Source organism: Apteryx rowi, unplaced genomic scaffold (genome assembly GCF_003343035.1).
Source record: "Apteryx rowi isolate R43461 unplaced genomic scaffold, aptRow1 scaffold_21, whole genome shotgun sequence".
NCBI classification, from domain to species: domain Eukaryota; kingdom Metazoa; phylum Chordata; class Aves; order Apterygiformes; family Apterygidae; genus Apteryx; species Apteryx rowi.
This window is the reverse complement of record NW_020448419.1, coordinates 1,864,363-1,878,583: the sequence shown is the minus strand read 5'-3', so window position 1 is coordinate 1,878,583 and position 14,221 is coordinate 1,864,363. Positions and strand designations below refer to the sequence as shown.

Below are 14,221 nucleotides of genomic sequence, written 5' to 3'. Positions count from 1 at the left end.
AGAGAGACAACTATCTGAATAGATTCACCATGTGATAAGGGTGAGGAAAGACTAGGAGGGACACAGAACAGGAAAGGTATTTCTCAAAGTAAATAAATAAATAAGAACACGGCTCCATCACAAAAGCAAAGGCAGGACAGGAAAAAAAACCAAACCTCACCATCTTGCAAAATGAACTTGCCTTTCAAACAACCAGCTAAGTGCTACTCACCATTAAAAGGATTGATCTTCTTTGAGATTCGTAAAGAAATGGATTCCTTCAGGTCTCTCTTCTTCACACACTGAATGCCCAAATTCTGAAAACTGAAGCACATATGGCAGGACTTCAGTAACTAATAAAAACCCCAGTATAGAAAATCTAAATTAATTATTTGCTGTTAAAAGATACTCTGGTAAGAGATGGTATAAGAAACAAACAAACAACAAGAAAAGGGAAAACGCTTATTTTGAGAAGGGTGTAAAAGATCTGAAAAGCAGGAACATTACTTTCCTAAAATGAGAGCAGAGACAGAACTGAAAAATACTGAAGTAAAATGCTAAAGAGAAACATACATTTCTATATTAAAAATTGTTACTCTACAGTAATACTACAGTGATTAAAATAAGTAAACTTAAAATATTCAGGACCATAGTTTCAGCTAAAGTGACAAATTTCTTTGGATATTAATAAAACTGCTAATTTGCATTAGCTAAGGATCTGCCCTACATTTTTTTTAATCAGGGAATGTAAATATCTCAAACAGTATTTTAAAGATTTTTAAAACAAGTAAAAACAGCTTTTGAAGTCTCATCTAGTTATGGAAAAGTTCTGAAGAGCTGCAGCCCTTCCTTATTTGCATACAAGTACAGGTCACCCCGGCACAGAAGGTGGGGGGAGTCCCATGCGAGGTGACTCTTTCCCACATGGAAAAACCATGACATCATCAAAGCTGAGTGGATGTGAAGCAGGAAGTAAAGAAATCTGTGTTCACGATGTTACAAAAAGCTCAGAAGATAGCTTCTGCCAGCAGGCTCTGCTGATCCTGCTTCAGAAGTACTGGCAACTTCCCTTCCTTTGAAACCCCACAGAATATCTTTGCTTAGCTATGCCGAAAAAACGCTTTAATCCACCTGAAGGCATTCTTTGTTCCTGCCACAACTCTCAAGAGGAGTCCTGTGTTTCCCTGCCCTGAACAAGACCATCCTAGTTCACAGGAGTTCCCTAACTGCCACCCAGTACGCTCCATCTGCCACCCTATGCGCTCCATTCAGAGGGTCCCAAATCCTCTGCCATCGCAGGCTTCACTCCCCAAAACCTTTCTTCACAAAAGGAATGCATGCGCTTCCCTTTCAACTTTACACAGGGATCTAGAAGAAGATAAAATGCAGTAGTAAGTCCTAATTCAGCACTATGGCTTTATACTGTGCCTACTGACATTCACGATTAGTACTGTACGTTGGTGAGCGATCCCACTTCTATATTATCTTGTAGGCACTACTTCTTTAGGCCTTGACCTCAGCACACATTGAACGGGTGCCCACGTACATAGGAAGAATTAGTCTTGAACAAAAGGTTTAGCTAGCTATGCAAGAACTGCCAGCCACTACTCTGCATCTTTCAGCCACTGAGTACCAAGCCTCTCATAGAGCCAGAGCAGACTTTTAAGCACACTCTAACTCAAGCATGCACTGTCACAGTGAAAGTGTCTATTTAATTATCACTAAATAGAGGGCCGAATCAGAGAAGAAACTGGCAAGAACCTCAGCAACCCTGTGGGGTTTCGTATCAACCTTGGCTGAGAGGAAGTAAGCAAGATAACGAGAAGAGAGAGGGAGAAGTAGGAAGAGAGGAAAAAAAAAAAGAGAGAGACTTACCCCCCCCCCCCCAAAAAGCCCTATGATATCATCCGTGTAGAGAGACAGTGAACTAGGAAGTAAAAACCTTAGTACCTAGGCAGTCACTTGAGCACCAATGTTCATACTTTTGCCTTGATGTTTTGGCCGCAGGGGGCCCCGTGGTCAAGCAACAGCTGATCAAATCTAGGTAGCAGTATACACATCATTATACAACAGGCAGAACATTTCCTTCAACTGAAGCTGCATGGGGAATTTTAAACAAGTAGAAAGCACAGTAATTACTCAGACCAACCCCAAATCTGCAGCTAGCAATTCCACTTCTGCCAAAAATTGGGATTTTTGCTCAGTTTGGGATGCTCAGCATCAGCAGGCAGCCAGAACCACTACCAAGAGAGGACATCTCCTGCTCACTGGTATTACGTGAGGTTTTTCTTTAACATGGATTCCAAGAGAAGGATGTGAAGACTGAGTCACCAGCCACAAAAAGGAAAACGACTTTAAACATCCAGATCCAATTATGCATCATACTGTTCTTTCATCTTAAAGCAACCAGTGATTTGTTAAAAAATATGAGTGTACTCAATGCTGGGAATATTTCAAAGAGTGTTCAGAGCTTCTTCCCATCAGGATCTTAGATGTCAAGCTCAACTGAAGCTCACAGTTTTGCATTCTCAGTGAAGGAAAAGTAGCCCAGTTACCATTTTGTAAGAAACACACAGACTTACAACCCACTGATACTGAGAAGAATTCATGAATATAGCAAACAACCAGAAGTGCTTTGGATGAAACGGAGAAACAACATTATGTCAAAGAACAGGATTTAATTTTATGCACGCACAGAACGCAGATGAGATCAAAATTTGCAAATATATGCAGAGCATCCCAATGCTCTTTGGCATTACAACCTGTAGCTAATTCTAGATTCAAGACAAGACACTTGCACGAGGCTTGCCTTGTGCACCAGAAGGCCAAGAGGAAAACTTGCTGGGTGCAGGAAGACACTGATAGTAAATGTAATACATAACCAGAAAAGGGGTTAAGAATCAGGCTTTTTTTCTTCAGATCAGAAGCCACAGAGATGAGAGCAGGAAGTGGAATGGGCTAAAACTGCAGACATCCTTTGACCTTGGGTGAGGAAGCTTGATTTGAGAAGACAAAGGGGAAGCTGGTGAATGGATGGTCAGAGGGAAGCAACAGGTCTCAACAGTTTCAAGATAGCCGCAGCTGCCTTTTAGATGATGTAAGATGTATTTGCAGAGGCCAGTGAGGATGAGTTAAAAAACAATCAAAATGGGAGGTAAGTGCCTGAAGGGAGAGCTCTACCTTTCTAGAGATTTATTACAGTATGTGTGTGGGGGGGAATCAGAGGAATTACATTTACTAATCCTTTTATATACAATATCAATAAGGATTAGGTGAATATTGTGAACACAGCTAGAAACAATAAGCTAATAAAATTGTTTGCATCTGTAACAGCAAAAGACAGTACAATCAACATGTTATGTGCTACTGAATACATTTGCTGCACATTCATGATCAGTTGAGCCCGGGCTGTGTGTTTAAAAAATGTCTTCACTATTAGAAGTGTTTATTTCATCATCAGGCAATCATCATCAAACAGACCGTCTTCGGCTCTCTCCTTTAATAGTGTTCTGCTGACTAAACCCACATAAATATGGAGTAGTTTCACTAACAGCAACAGAATCACATCAGGCTTAAAAGCAGTACATAAGAGCTACAAATCTACACCCTGAAATATTTACCATATTTTCTTCCCAGTTTTCTTCTTCTTCAGCTCAGTTACATTTACCCCAAAGCAATAACCTACTTCCAAACATGCTATATCACAACAACAGCTTGTCAATTCTAAATTCCCTTCTAAGGAAATAATCGAAGTTTACATTTTTCACAGTTCTCTTCGTCCTTACTTTACCTCATAGGACATTGGTAGACTTGTAAGAAATGTTATCACATCTAGTTGTAATTTAAATATTCCTAACATCCTTCTGAATAGTACTCAGAATTAGATCTTATACAAAGCCTGAATTTTTCTCACCGTCTCCACAAGTAAATCCTTCCCAGGCATGCTTGCTCTACAGAGTTGCACAATATACAAGTCTTGGCCATATGTAGTTTTATATCTTATGATTTCCTCTTGATCACTGCACTACGAGTCCTAGCTATCAAATCTATAAGGATGACAGTCAACCCTATGCATCTTTCAATACATCAAGGGCAGGATTTTCACAGGTGAATACTGAGTGTGGATAGCTAGCTTGAGAAACCTTGCTTTAATATGCATGCTAAGCAAGCAATGCCAAGGTATTTGAAAAAGCTGTTACAATCATCTCTGCAAAATAAGACCTACTTCATAATGAAGAAAAGCTAAAGAGTCTACTAGAATCTTTTAATACGATAACCATACTTGTGGATTTTATGGGCTTCAGCAGAATCTACATTTTTACTCAAAAAACAAAGCAAAAACAAACCAAACACCCCAAAGCAAGAAAACAGTGACAACCTACTATTACATTTCTAGATCTTACTGTCACAACCACAATCTTCTAAAAGACGTGACATTCAGTCAGTACAAATTTTGTTTACCAGAGCCTCCATAAAGTCCAAACACAATTTCTGTGGAAGATGCGAACTTCCCTAAATGTCTTATCACCATGAAGCACTAATTCTAATATTGTCATTACCCATTCTATTACTTATCGTTTTTGCATACTCAATGTGGGAGAGACAGTCACGTTCAAGAGTAAGAAGTGCTACTGAACAAGACCAGAAAAGTAAGGCAGTGGGAGAAAGGAAAGGGAAACAGATAATGGGGGAACAAACAAAGCAAAGAAAATGGACTAGGAAAAGAATAGGACAAAAGATGAGCGTGTGAAGTATTAAAAAGAAAGGATATGCTTCAAAGAAAAAAGCTGCCCTCTCTCTGAGATGGATTAGTAAAATTCAGCAGAGATGGCATACTAATTGTCCTCTTAATCTGGTCAGAAGTTTAAATGACAAGATCAGCATATCATTTGCATAATTAATCTAATTCCCAAGCAACATCATTACTTACGACAGGACTCGCCGTTCTGGCCCAAACTCTGCTTCATAGTAACCATCTCTGCAGTCTTTGCCAACCAGATCATGAGGGTGCGGCTTGTAGGGTTCATTCTTTGTTACCAGTGTAGTCCTTATTTTGACTTTTCCAAAATAGTTCAGAATCTACAAATAAGTGAGAGATTTTCTAGATTTTAGATACCAGATTGAGTTAAGTCCCCACATTTAAAAGAAAACAGAGTTTGTTCCAAAATACTTCACGGACAAAACACCACCATCATTTTACAACAAAGAAAATTGCATTATTGCCTTGTAAAAGAAAAGCTAGGACCCTAACTGTGAAAATTCATAAGTTTTGTTCATTCCGTTTCAGTTCAGTTCACTTTACACTGAAAACAAGCATTTGGCAAAATATCTGAAAAGTGAAAGTTTTCAAAAAGTATTCATCATCTATTTGAAAAACTAAACCAACGTACTTGACCAGCTTCTTTGGCAACATTACCGGGTGATTTGCAATGAAAACTTTCACCGATCACTGTGAAACAAACCAGTATTTGACATTCAGCTCACTGAGTTCACTTATACTACCACACTGTGAGAATGGGAAGGAAGCCTTAAAGTCTCTAGGGAGTTTTTTTTTCTTTCTTGTTTTGAGAATGGAGATCCATTACTTCACTACATCATCAGGGCTCTTGTATGAATTGAATTCATCCCTGGGCAAAAGGCCAGAGGTAATACCTAGGCTATAGAAGCTTAGACCTGACAGTAAAATGCTTCGTAATGCTCTAAGACGAAACATGACAGGCCATATTTCATTATCGTATCTTGCCTTATAATGAAAGATGTAAAGATGTAAAATTCTACCCAGGTGACCACACACAAATGCTTACTGAAGGACATGACTAGGTTCAAAGATCTTAGGGAAAAACTCTTTAGAGCCTCAGGGATAATTACCTATACACTAAGTAGTGAATGAGGATCTTAGGATAACAATGACAGTGTGACATTAGCTCCTATGAAGTCTATTCGCTTAATTCTCAGATGAATAATCAAGAAGAGGGGCACTAAATAGAGCCTTCACAGCTGTCATGGGCCTAATTCCACGCGCACATCTCAGGTGCATACAAGTCTGCCCTCATGCTAACAGCTACCAGTGAAGTCAGCAAGGGTTGTGTGGGTGAATCTAAAAACAGAGTTTGGCTAAATTGGTTGAAGCATGACAACTTGAAAGCAAATATAAGATGTTTAGGCACACATTCATGCAGAGGTGAGCGCTCCTCCTCCACTTCCCCTGCCCTATAACTAACTGTTCCTCTCCTTCAGGCCTTTCTTTCCTCCTCCTAAACCTCTAAGGATTCACCATAATGTTTTCAACCAATACCTCAATCTTGGACTTAACCTGTCCACTTCTAGCTTCCAGCATCTGTTAGCTTCTGCAGTCTCTAATTTGGCTTCTTTCTTGACCTTCATATAGGCCACTGTTTCTTTTTACCCTTAAAATAAAACTCTCCCATTTCTCTTTCAGCTTCTTCAAATATTACATCATTTCTCCCTCATTTCACTCCCAGTCCCTTGAACTTGAAGCCTGGTTTAGCTGCTTTGATTCTCCAGTTCCTCCTTGATGATCTTCATCTCAACTGCACCACAAAATTTAATCTCTTCCTGGCCTCTCTGTTCTCATCCTCATTGATGTTTCCATCTCTGGAGGGGACTCCCCTAGCAGCTCATCAGCACTAAAGCTCCTACAGTCTTCAGGGACGCAGGAATTCACCTAGAAATTACCTCCTATCAGTAACAATCAGCTTTGTCATCAATGGTCACCTGTATTAAAGAACAAACTATGCCAGGATTTGTCAGTCACCTATGAAAACCCATCTTCCCTTCAGGTTCTGGCTGACCTTCATGTGCAGCACAGTCCAGGCTAAAAGGGATCACATGCTCATACTGCCCAAGGACCTACTGCTTCAGGCTGAGGGTCTGTGAAAGCATTTACTCTTTCCAGCAGCCTACGTAGTTTCTTCTTCAATTGGTAGAATGCTGAAAGAACAATCGAGCAAGATTTCCTTAGTTTCCTGTATTCCTTAACCAGCTCTGGCACTATGCTAGTAAAGGGGTCACTTTCTTATTTGCTTGTTCCTTTAGCAATTCTGGCTTCAGGGTTAGACCAGCTTCCGCAGCAGCCTGATTGCTCTGTGTAGTAAAAGCTCAGTCTGCTGCTCAGCACACCATTGTCAATACCATTATTTTCAAACTCTCCCCCTTTTCAAGGAGAAGGCTGAGGCTTTTATGCCTCAGCTTAGAATATCCCCTATCTTTCAGACTTCACCTCCTCTGTATCTCTTTCTCTGCTGTAATTCCAAAGACTCCATCTTTAGCTCCATTCTTTTCATACTCGCGCACACTGCAGACACACAGATGCGCAGCTTCCATTCCTGGGGACCATAATATACTTCAAGATTGCAAGCACTGATGACTTCCATTTATACTTGAACTTTCTGTTCTAATCTCAACTCTCAAAGATTTTCTCCAGATTGTAAGGGATAAAGGAAAAACTATCACCTTAAAACTTCAAATAACAAACCAGAAATTCTTCTATCTTACCCTACCCATCTAGGATTTCCCAGACATATTCCTTTGTCCCACATATTAAAGTTAACTGCCAATCTTGCTATTGTTTCCTTTACAACATCTCCAAAACAATTCCATTCCATCTCCACTTTCCATACCTCTGTCTCTGTTTTGATCACAGCTGCCAGGACTAGCCTAAATCCCTTCATTCTGGATTTCCCAGCCTTTCCACAATGCAACCACCTAGCTCTTCTTCACCTGCAGGTGCTCTGACCACATAATTTCCCTTTCTCAGCTCCTTTTTAAATTCTGTATCCCCTTCTGACTTCATATACTTCATGGTAGTTTCTTTTGAAGAACCTAACCACTGAATCACTGGCTGCAAGTCACTTTCTTACTTTATGTCTTTCTGCAGAGCGTCTTCTTTCATGCTGCACCAGCAGTTAGACTGGCCTTTTCAAATTCTGTACACAGACAACCTCCTTCAAAGCCCTCCCAAAATTCACATTACAGTCCAAATAGTTAAACCAAACTCAAACCACATAACTAGGAAACCAGAACAAGCATACATACAGAAAAAGCTAGTAACAAATGATTCTCCAACACTGAGTAACAGTACTCTGAGCTCCCTCTATACTGGTGCTTTGTTACCTACCTGTACATCTTCTCCTGTTCTGGTAAATTTGGAACAAAATCTTTAATGACCAGCAGAACATGAAATGAGGAACATTCTCTTTATTTATTGCACCAAGTCAAACACATAGCTACAGTACAATGTTAATGCAATCAATGATAATTCTGGATAAAAGTAGTATTACCTGTATGGAAGGGAATGTCTTATTGTTTTCTGTACTGTGTTCTCCTGGAATGCTGCCTGCCGATCTTCCCTCGCATTTGTATCTGAAACGCATTCCCCTTTGCCTGGGTTGTTCAAATATTTCAATGTAGGGTTCAGGGCCACCTTTAAAAAAAAAATGAAACGCTTTCAATACTAGTAGTAGAGACTAAAAAGCAGCAGAAGACAAGCTATATGGTTAGCTGCTACATGGGAATTAGAAATTCTAGATTCTTTTATTGATATTACCTTTCTTTCACTTGGTTTACCTTTTCAGACAATCAACTCTTCTTTCAATGTATATACACACAATTGAAGGTGAGGGGTAACGGGGGACAACAGATTTAAAATGAAGTCTCCAAGTATCAATGCCATGTAGATAATTAGCAGAAGATTCTGCCTCCTCTCATTTCCCTTGGAAGTTAAACTAATAGCTAAAAGAAGTTATGTCTGATGAAAGAGGATTTTATATGATAGAAGAAAAAAATCATTATTTCAGGGGAACAGTTGACATTTTTAATTATAATATACTTTTAGGAATGGTTGTCCTCTCAAAGTACAGGTACTGTCAGCACTGTGTTCTCTTGAAAGTCCTCTGAAAGTGAAGATGTTTCCTCAGAATTGATTGATTTAGTTCCCATCATAGTGAAGCAGAAACTATGCAAATTATGGGGGGGGGGGGAACAACTAACTACTCATTTGAACACCATCACTGTGGGCTCAGAAAATACATGATTGATGGTACTGAATTCTATATTTTGACCTGCCCATTTCCCACAGGGCCAGCTCTAGTTGCAGGATCTTCCCATACACAGCAAAAATCTTAGTAAAGGCTATTGGGCAGTTGTCAAAAGAGGCTTTTCAGGAAATGTGATAGACAAGAATGAGAGACAGCAGAACTGTTTTTAATGAAAGGTTTAGAAAGACTTTGACTTAGCATGAGTATCGGTACTTTTAAAGTAATGTTTTACTGACAGCCAATAACAAGCTATTTAATATATCTCACCGAGAACACCAAACAGGATAGTCAGTCAAACAGTGACAACAGTGGGATGGCATGTGAAAAACAAATAACAGAGGGAAAGTAAATATTGTAGAAGGTGAATCATCGTGGTATTACATGATCAGAAGAACACAGCTTATGGAAATGCCTACTGTGCTCTCTGTCATCTTCATATAATAGCATCCTACTTGAGCAAGGTTAGCGAACATGACAAACAAACATGACAGGCAACATCCTGTGGTATAGCTCTGAAAATAGTGCTTAGACATCAACATAATACGGAAAATAGTTAAGTTTATTGAAAATGTTAAACGGGTAAAAGCTCCCCTACTTCCTTCTGCCTGTCAACACCTCTATAGGATATGAGTTTTGTCAAAGAGGTGGATTCCAATCTTAACTCCATAATAAAAGCTTTTCTTTTGCTGCACTTACAATGACTTAAGCATACCTGCCAACACAAAGCTTGAACTTTGACTGGGATATGTTGGTCGCAAAAGACTTCTAATGTTGCAGCAGTTCAGAACCCAAAGTGAGAAAATACTGTAAACTAAATGATGAAACAATTAAGAGAAGGAAAGTAAAGAATTATGCCTCCAAGATGTCACTTTGGTCTTACCTGCATGCATGTTTTACTAGAAGACATTTACAGACAGCTACGGACTGGCAGCACGTGAAAGGAGCTCTGATGCTGGGATTGTCTTCAACACTACCTGCCTTTTCAAAGCCTGTCAGCTGAATGCCTTTTAAAGGGCAAACCGCATTTCAACTTCAGGCTGTATTTGGTGGCAAAATTTGAGAACTGCAGTTTCACATTGCTTCCTAACAATTTATCAAAATAGCAATAATGAAATCAATCACCTTCCACCCAGTAGATTTTAAGTCAGTTTCTGAAAATAGACCATGAGCTGTCACATTAAACGCACATTAGCCACTACTCTAGCTCCAGTTACTTACAAGGATGGGCAATTTTCTGGATGCTTCTCAGATCCTTTAGATAAGTTTTCATATTTTGTCTTTCTGGAAAATGAGCAAGTCCAGCAGAGGGTGGGGAGGGATGGGCAATATCAACAAAAAAGCCTAGAATTGATGCAAAGCTGACTGCAGAGAGGAATCAGATGCCTCAGCTCCTCACAAAGTCAAGCCCACACACCAGTGCATGGCTATGCAACTTTCACACTTAAAACTTACTTATGCTAACATATATATCAGGACAGTCCAGCAGACAATAAGAGGAGTGACTGTTGGGTATTCGTTAGCCTCCCATTCCCATCATGTAAGTGAGGAGAGAAAAGAATCTCATTTTTCCATCCCTAGATACCACAGTGTATCACAAATACAGATATCTATCTCTATATTAAATTAAAAATCTATTTTAGATGTTATAGTGACAAAATTGGAGTAAAGTGCCTACTAGTCATCTTACTTTGGAGGCAAACGCATGCTTGCATAGCTGCTAAACAGACCCACAATACACCCACACACATTACATATTGGTCAAAACTAGCTAGAGCCTTGCTGTGTGAAACTGCTATAGTACACAAGCATTTCAAGTCTTTAACTCTCTCTGCTTTAAGCAATAATTTCCCTTCATGCTCCACCAATACCTGTTTAAGAGGACCTTTTCTTCCCCTCACCCATTAAGATCATTTGAGTATTTTAGAACTCTGGGCTCAATAATCATTAGGGGACTGTGGTTGAAACAAATGTCATTGAAGGCAAACCCACCACTTAACAGCAGGTGTGTTTGTGGGAAAGTTGAGCTCGGTGACACGGTAGCCTCCAGAGATTAAATATTAAACTTCATTTTATCTTGGTTCTCACTCTCCCTATTTAAGAATCATGTTATCATCCCCACCACAATTATCAGTGTCATCATGTCTTGTGTAGAGAGGAAACACAAAAAAGTGGTTGTGTGAACTAAAGGTATTATCAGCACTCTGCAGTGAAGTGGAGGTCTGTTCAGTGTTCCCTATTTTTGTAAATAAGCAATGCCCCTGTGAAGTGGCATGGCTTAACTATTTCATAACCTACACTCACACCGTTAGTTCCCACAAAGTTGCTAAAGATCTGTCCTCTTCAGATCTTGTTTTGTTTGTCAAAGAAATATGAACTATGTCAAAAATGGACACGCTTTCACTAATTCTGCAAGAGAAACGTAAGGCTGCTTATATTACCTATTTGCCCACATCTACTCAGACAAGCATTTGAAATGGAAGCAAAATAAAAATCTAGCTAACCCTTCATTTAAGGAGACAACGCTTTAGAGTTTTATCTACATTTGTGATTATAACTGTCTATACACATACCAGCAATAGAAATACTACGCTACATATTACAAACTGCCTCTTCTTCTTTTTATTGTAAAATTGTTGCCCCCCAATGCTCCAATAAATAATTTTAAAGGAAATGTAGGAGACCAAGCGTTCCTATTACAGAAGCAAGGAAAAAAGGTAAAACCAGTAACAGCACTGAGTTCAGCCAGGTCACACTCATTCAAGAACAAAAGGCTGTTATGTTCTGATCTGTAGGAGCAATACAAAAAGGAACAAAAGGACAACCCCCCCCAAAAGTCAAAACAGCATTTCCATCAGACCTCCCCAAGATGAGAAACCTGGGACAGTTTAAAATCTAACATGGTCTAAGCCATTAGGATTAAAACTAAAGGATATAAATAAAGGCTTCCTACTTATCTCCTACACCTCCATTCAGAAGCAACTTCTTTGAACATGTCTGCTGAAGAGTTATCAAAGACTAAGTCTTTTTACCCTGGAACGTGTGTTGCAGGCAAGGGAAGAGGAATAGGCAAAGCATTCATCTTGAAATGAGGGTCTGTATTTATAAAGTGGAATTCCTGAGGAAGTGGAGGAAACTTAGACCTGTGGGATTAGGACATTTAGAGGTAGAGTGAGATGGGAGGAAGATAAAATGCCACCAAGCAGAGGGACAACTGGATGGTGGAATCATGTTTCCTCTTGTTGCTTTGCTCAAATGAAACAGGCTCTGGAGGGACCACAGAATTTGTAGTTCTCTTGCATGGAGTTCCTGTGAACATATTCTTCAGTGTTACCTGAGCATGAAAGCAAAGTAGGTGTGGGCTACAAGAGCAACTGGAACATGACCTTTGTGGAAGATGCGAATACATCACGCGAAAACATATGGTTTGAGGTAGGTGCAGTGAGACACAGATGGGAAAAGTGCTGCCCTTCAACTCCAGTGTTACTGTTCTCCACAGAACTCTGGTGACCCCGTATCCTCCACAGCAAAAGCCACTTCCAAAAAGTTAGAGCAGGCAATCTAAATGCTTACAACTTCCTGCAACGGCTCAGGCAAAAAACACCATGGTAGAAGATTTGCTTTACAACATTCTGGCTCAATCTAAAATAACCCAGAGTGTAAACATATACATATTTTAGAAAGCAGTAATCTACCTAGGACTCCATAAACTGCGCAGTCTAACAGATACAAAACTGCTCATGAACTTCCTCTTTATTATTGTGTGACATTACAGAATAGCAACCAAAAAAAAAAAAAAAAACACAACACAGCTACAAAAGCTAGCTAGTACCAGGAAGTTAAGAACTTCCCCTGCTGAAAAATTCCTTATCTGGTTCCTAATTACACTGAGAATACACTAGAGATAAGAAAGAAGTGCTATATCCTGCTTCAGTTTAGCCATTATAACCATAATAATAATAAAAAAAATTTAAAGATATCCTCCACACAAATCCACTAATTCTATTTCTCTGTTGATAGTTAGCATTTATATACATATCAAGAGTCAACACTTATACTTTGGTAACAGATAACAGAACACACACCCCTAACTTGGAGGCTGGAGAGCATCTTTCCCTAAAAGGGCCACTGTAATTAATGCCGGCAAGTCTGAAACAGATTTTTTTTAATCCCAACGAAAAATGCCAGAAAACTACTTTTTTTAAAAGATTCAGTTTAATTTGGACTAAAGAAACTTAATTGTGCTTTTTGATGTAATTACTCAGCACATGATCCCTTATCTATATTATTTTGCATTTATACCATCTCTGTTTCTTATTCATTTGCATTCTCAGCGGCAAGTTCCCATGTGAATAGGATCCAGTTGAGCGTTGAGGAGCCTCTGCCTACTGATGCCTGTCTGTCTGTCTGTCCCAGATCTGAGACCCACGGGCTTACTTAACACCCAGACATTTCAGCGATGCCTTTCCAGATTTAAAGGATCCGTGTAACAGCCTTGTAAGATCTGCTGCAATTAGTGCGAACATCCCCAAGACGTTTATTCCCTGAGCTTTTCCGCAAGCCCGCTTAACAAGCTAGGCGGGCAAGGATTTGGCGTCCAAAGCAGACGCCGGGATGACGGGGGAAGAGCACCGCCACCCCTCTTCGCACGGCCGCCACCTGCCTCCGGCAGACGCAGCCGGGAGGCGGGTGCCGGGAGAGGAGAGGGAGATGGAGAGGAGCGGGGCAAGGTGCCCCTCGCAGGACGGGCCACGCCGTTAGCGGGTGCTCGCCGTTCCTCCGAAACCACCGCTCGCTCCGCGCGGTCTCGCGGGCGAGAAGGAGCAGGGCAGGAGCAGCCCCCGGGCGGCGGAGCGGCGCAGGGAGGCCCGCGGGGGCCCCGCCGGGCCGAGGGGGCCGGGAGCGCCGCGCACACCCCGCGCCGACCTGCCTCCCTGCCTGCCTGCCTGCCTGCCTCCCTCCGCAAGGGCACCCGCACGACACCACCGCCGCCGCCGCCCGGGCGCGCCCGGCCCGCACTCACCGGCCATGCTGACAGCTCCGCGCAGCCGCTCCGGCCGACTGCCGCCGCGGGGCTCCCCGCCCGGGCCGGCACCTCGGCGGGGGGCGGGCCGCCCTCCTCCTCGCTTCCCTCCCTGCCTGCCTGCCTCCTCCCCGCGCTGACGCGCCGCCGCCTCCGGCGCCGGGGG

General features: G+C 41.2%; 2 protein-coding genes across 2 annotated transcripts in view; both read right to left on the bottom strand.

Annotated features, from left to right (window-relative positions):
* Positions 1 to 14,125, bottom strand: part of REL (REL proto-oncogene, NF-kB subunit) — a 37,421-nt gene extending 23,296 nt beyond the window's left edge. The window contains exons 1-4 of the mRNA XM_026064121.1: positions 14,056 to 14,125; positions 8,280 to 8,422; positions 4,910 to 5,058; positions 212 to 303 (exon numbers count right to left, since the gene is read on the bottom strand). Coding sequence (XP_025919906.1) covers positions 212 to 303; positions 4,910 to 5,058; positions 8,280 to 8,422; positions 14,056 to 14,062 — 391 coding nt within the window. The 5' untranslated portion in view covers positions 14,063 to 14,125. The remainder of the gene's footprint in view (positions 1 to 211; positions 304 to 4,909; positions 5,059 to 8,279; positions 8,423 to 14,055) is intronic.
* PAPOLG (poly(A) polymerase gamma) overlaps positions 8,347 to 14,221 on the bottom strand; it is a 44,307-nt gene continuing 38,432 nt past the window's right edge. Inside the window, exon 22 of the mRNA XM_026064115.1 lies at positions 8,347 to 8,422. The gene's annotated coding sequence lies outside the window, so the exon portion shown is untranslated. The remainder of the gene's footprint in view (positions 8,423 to 14,221) is intronic.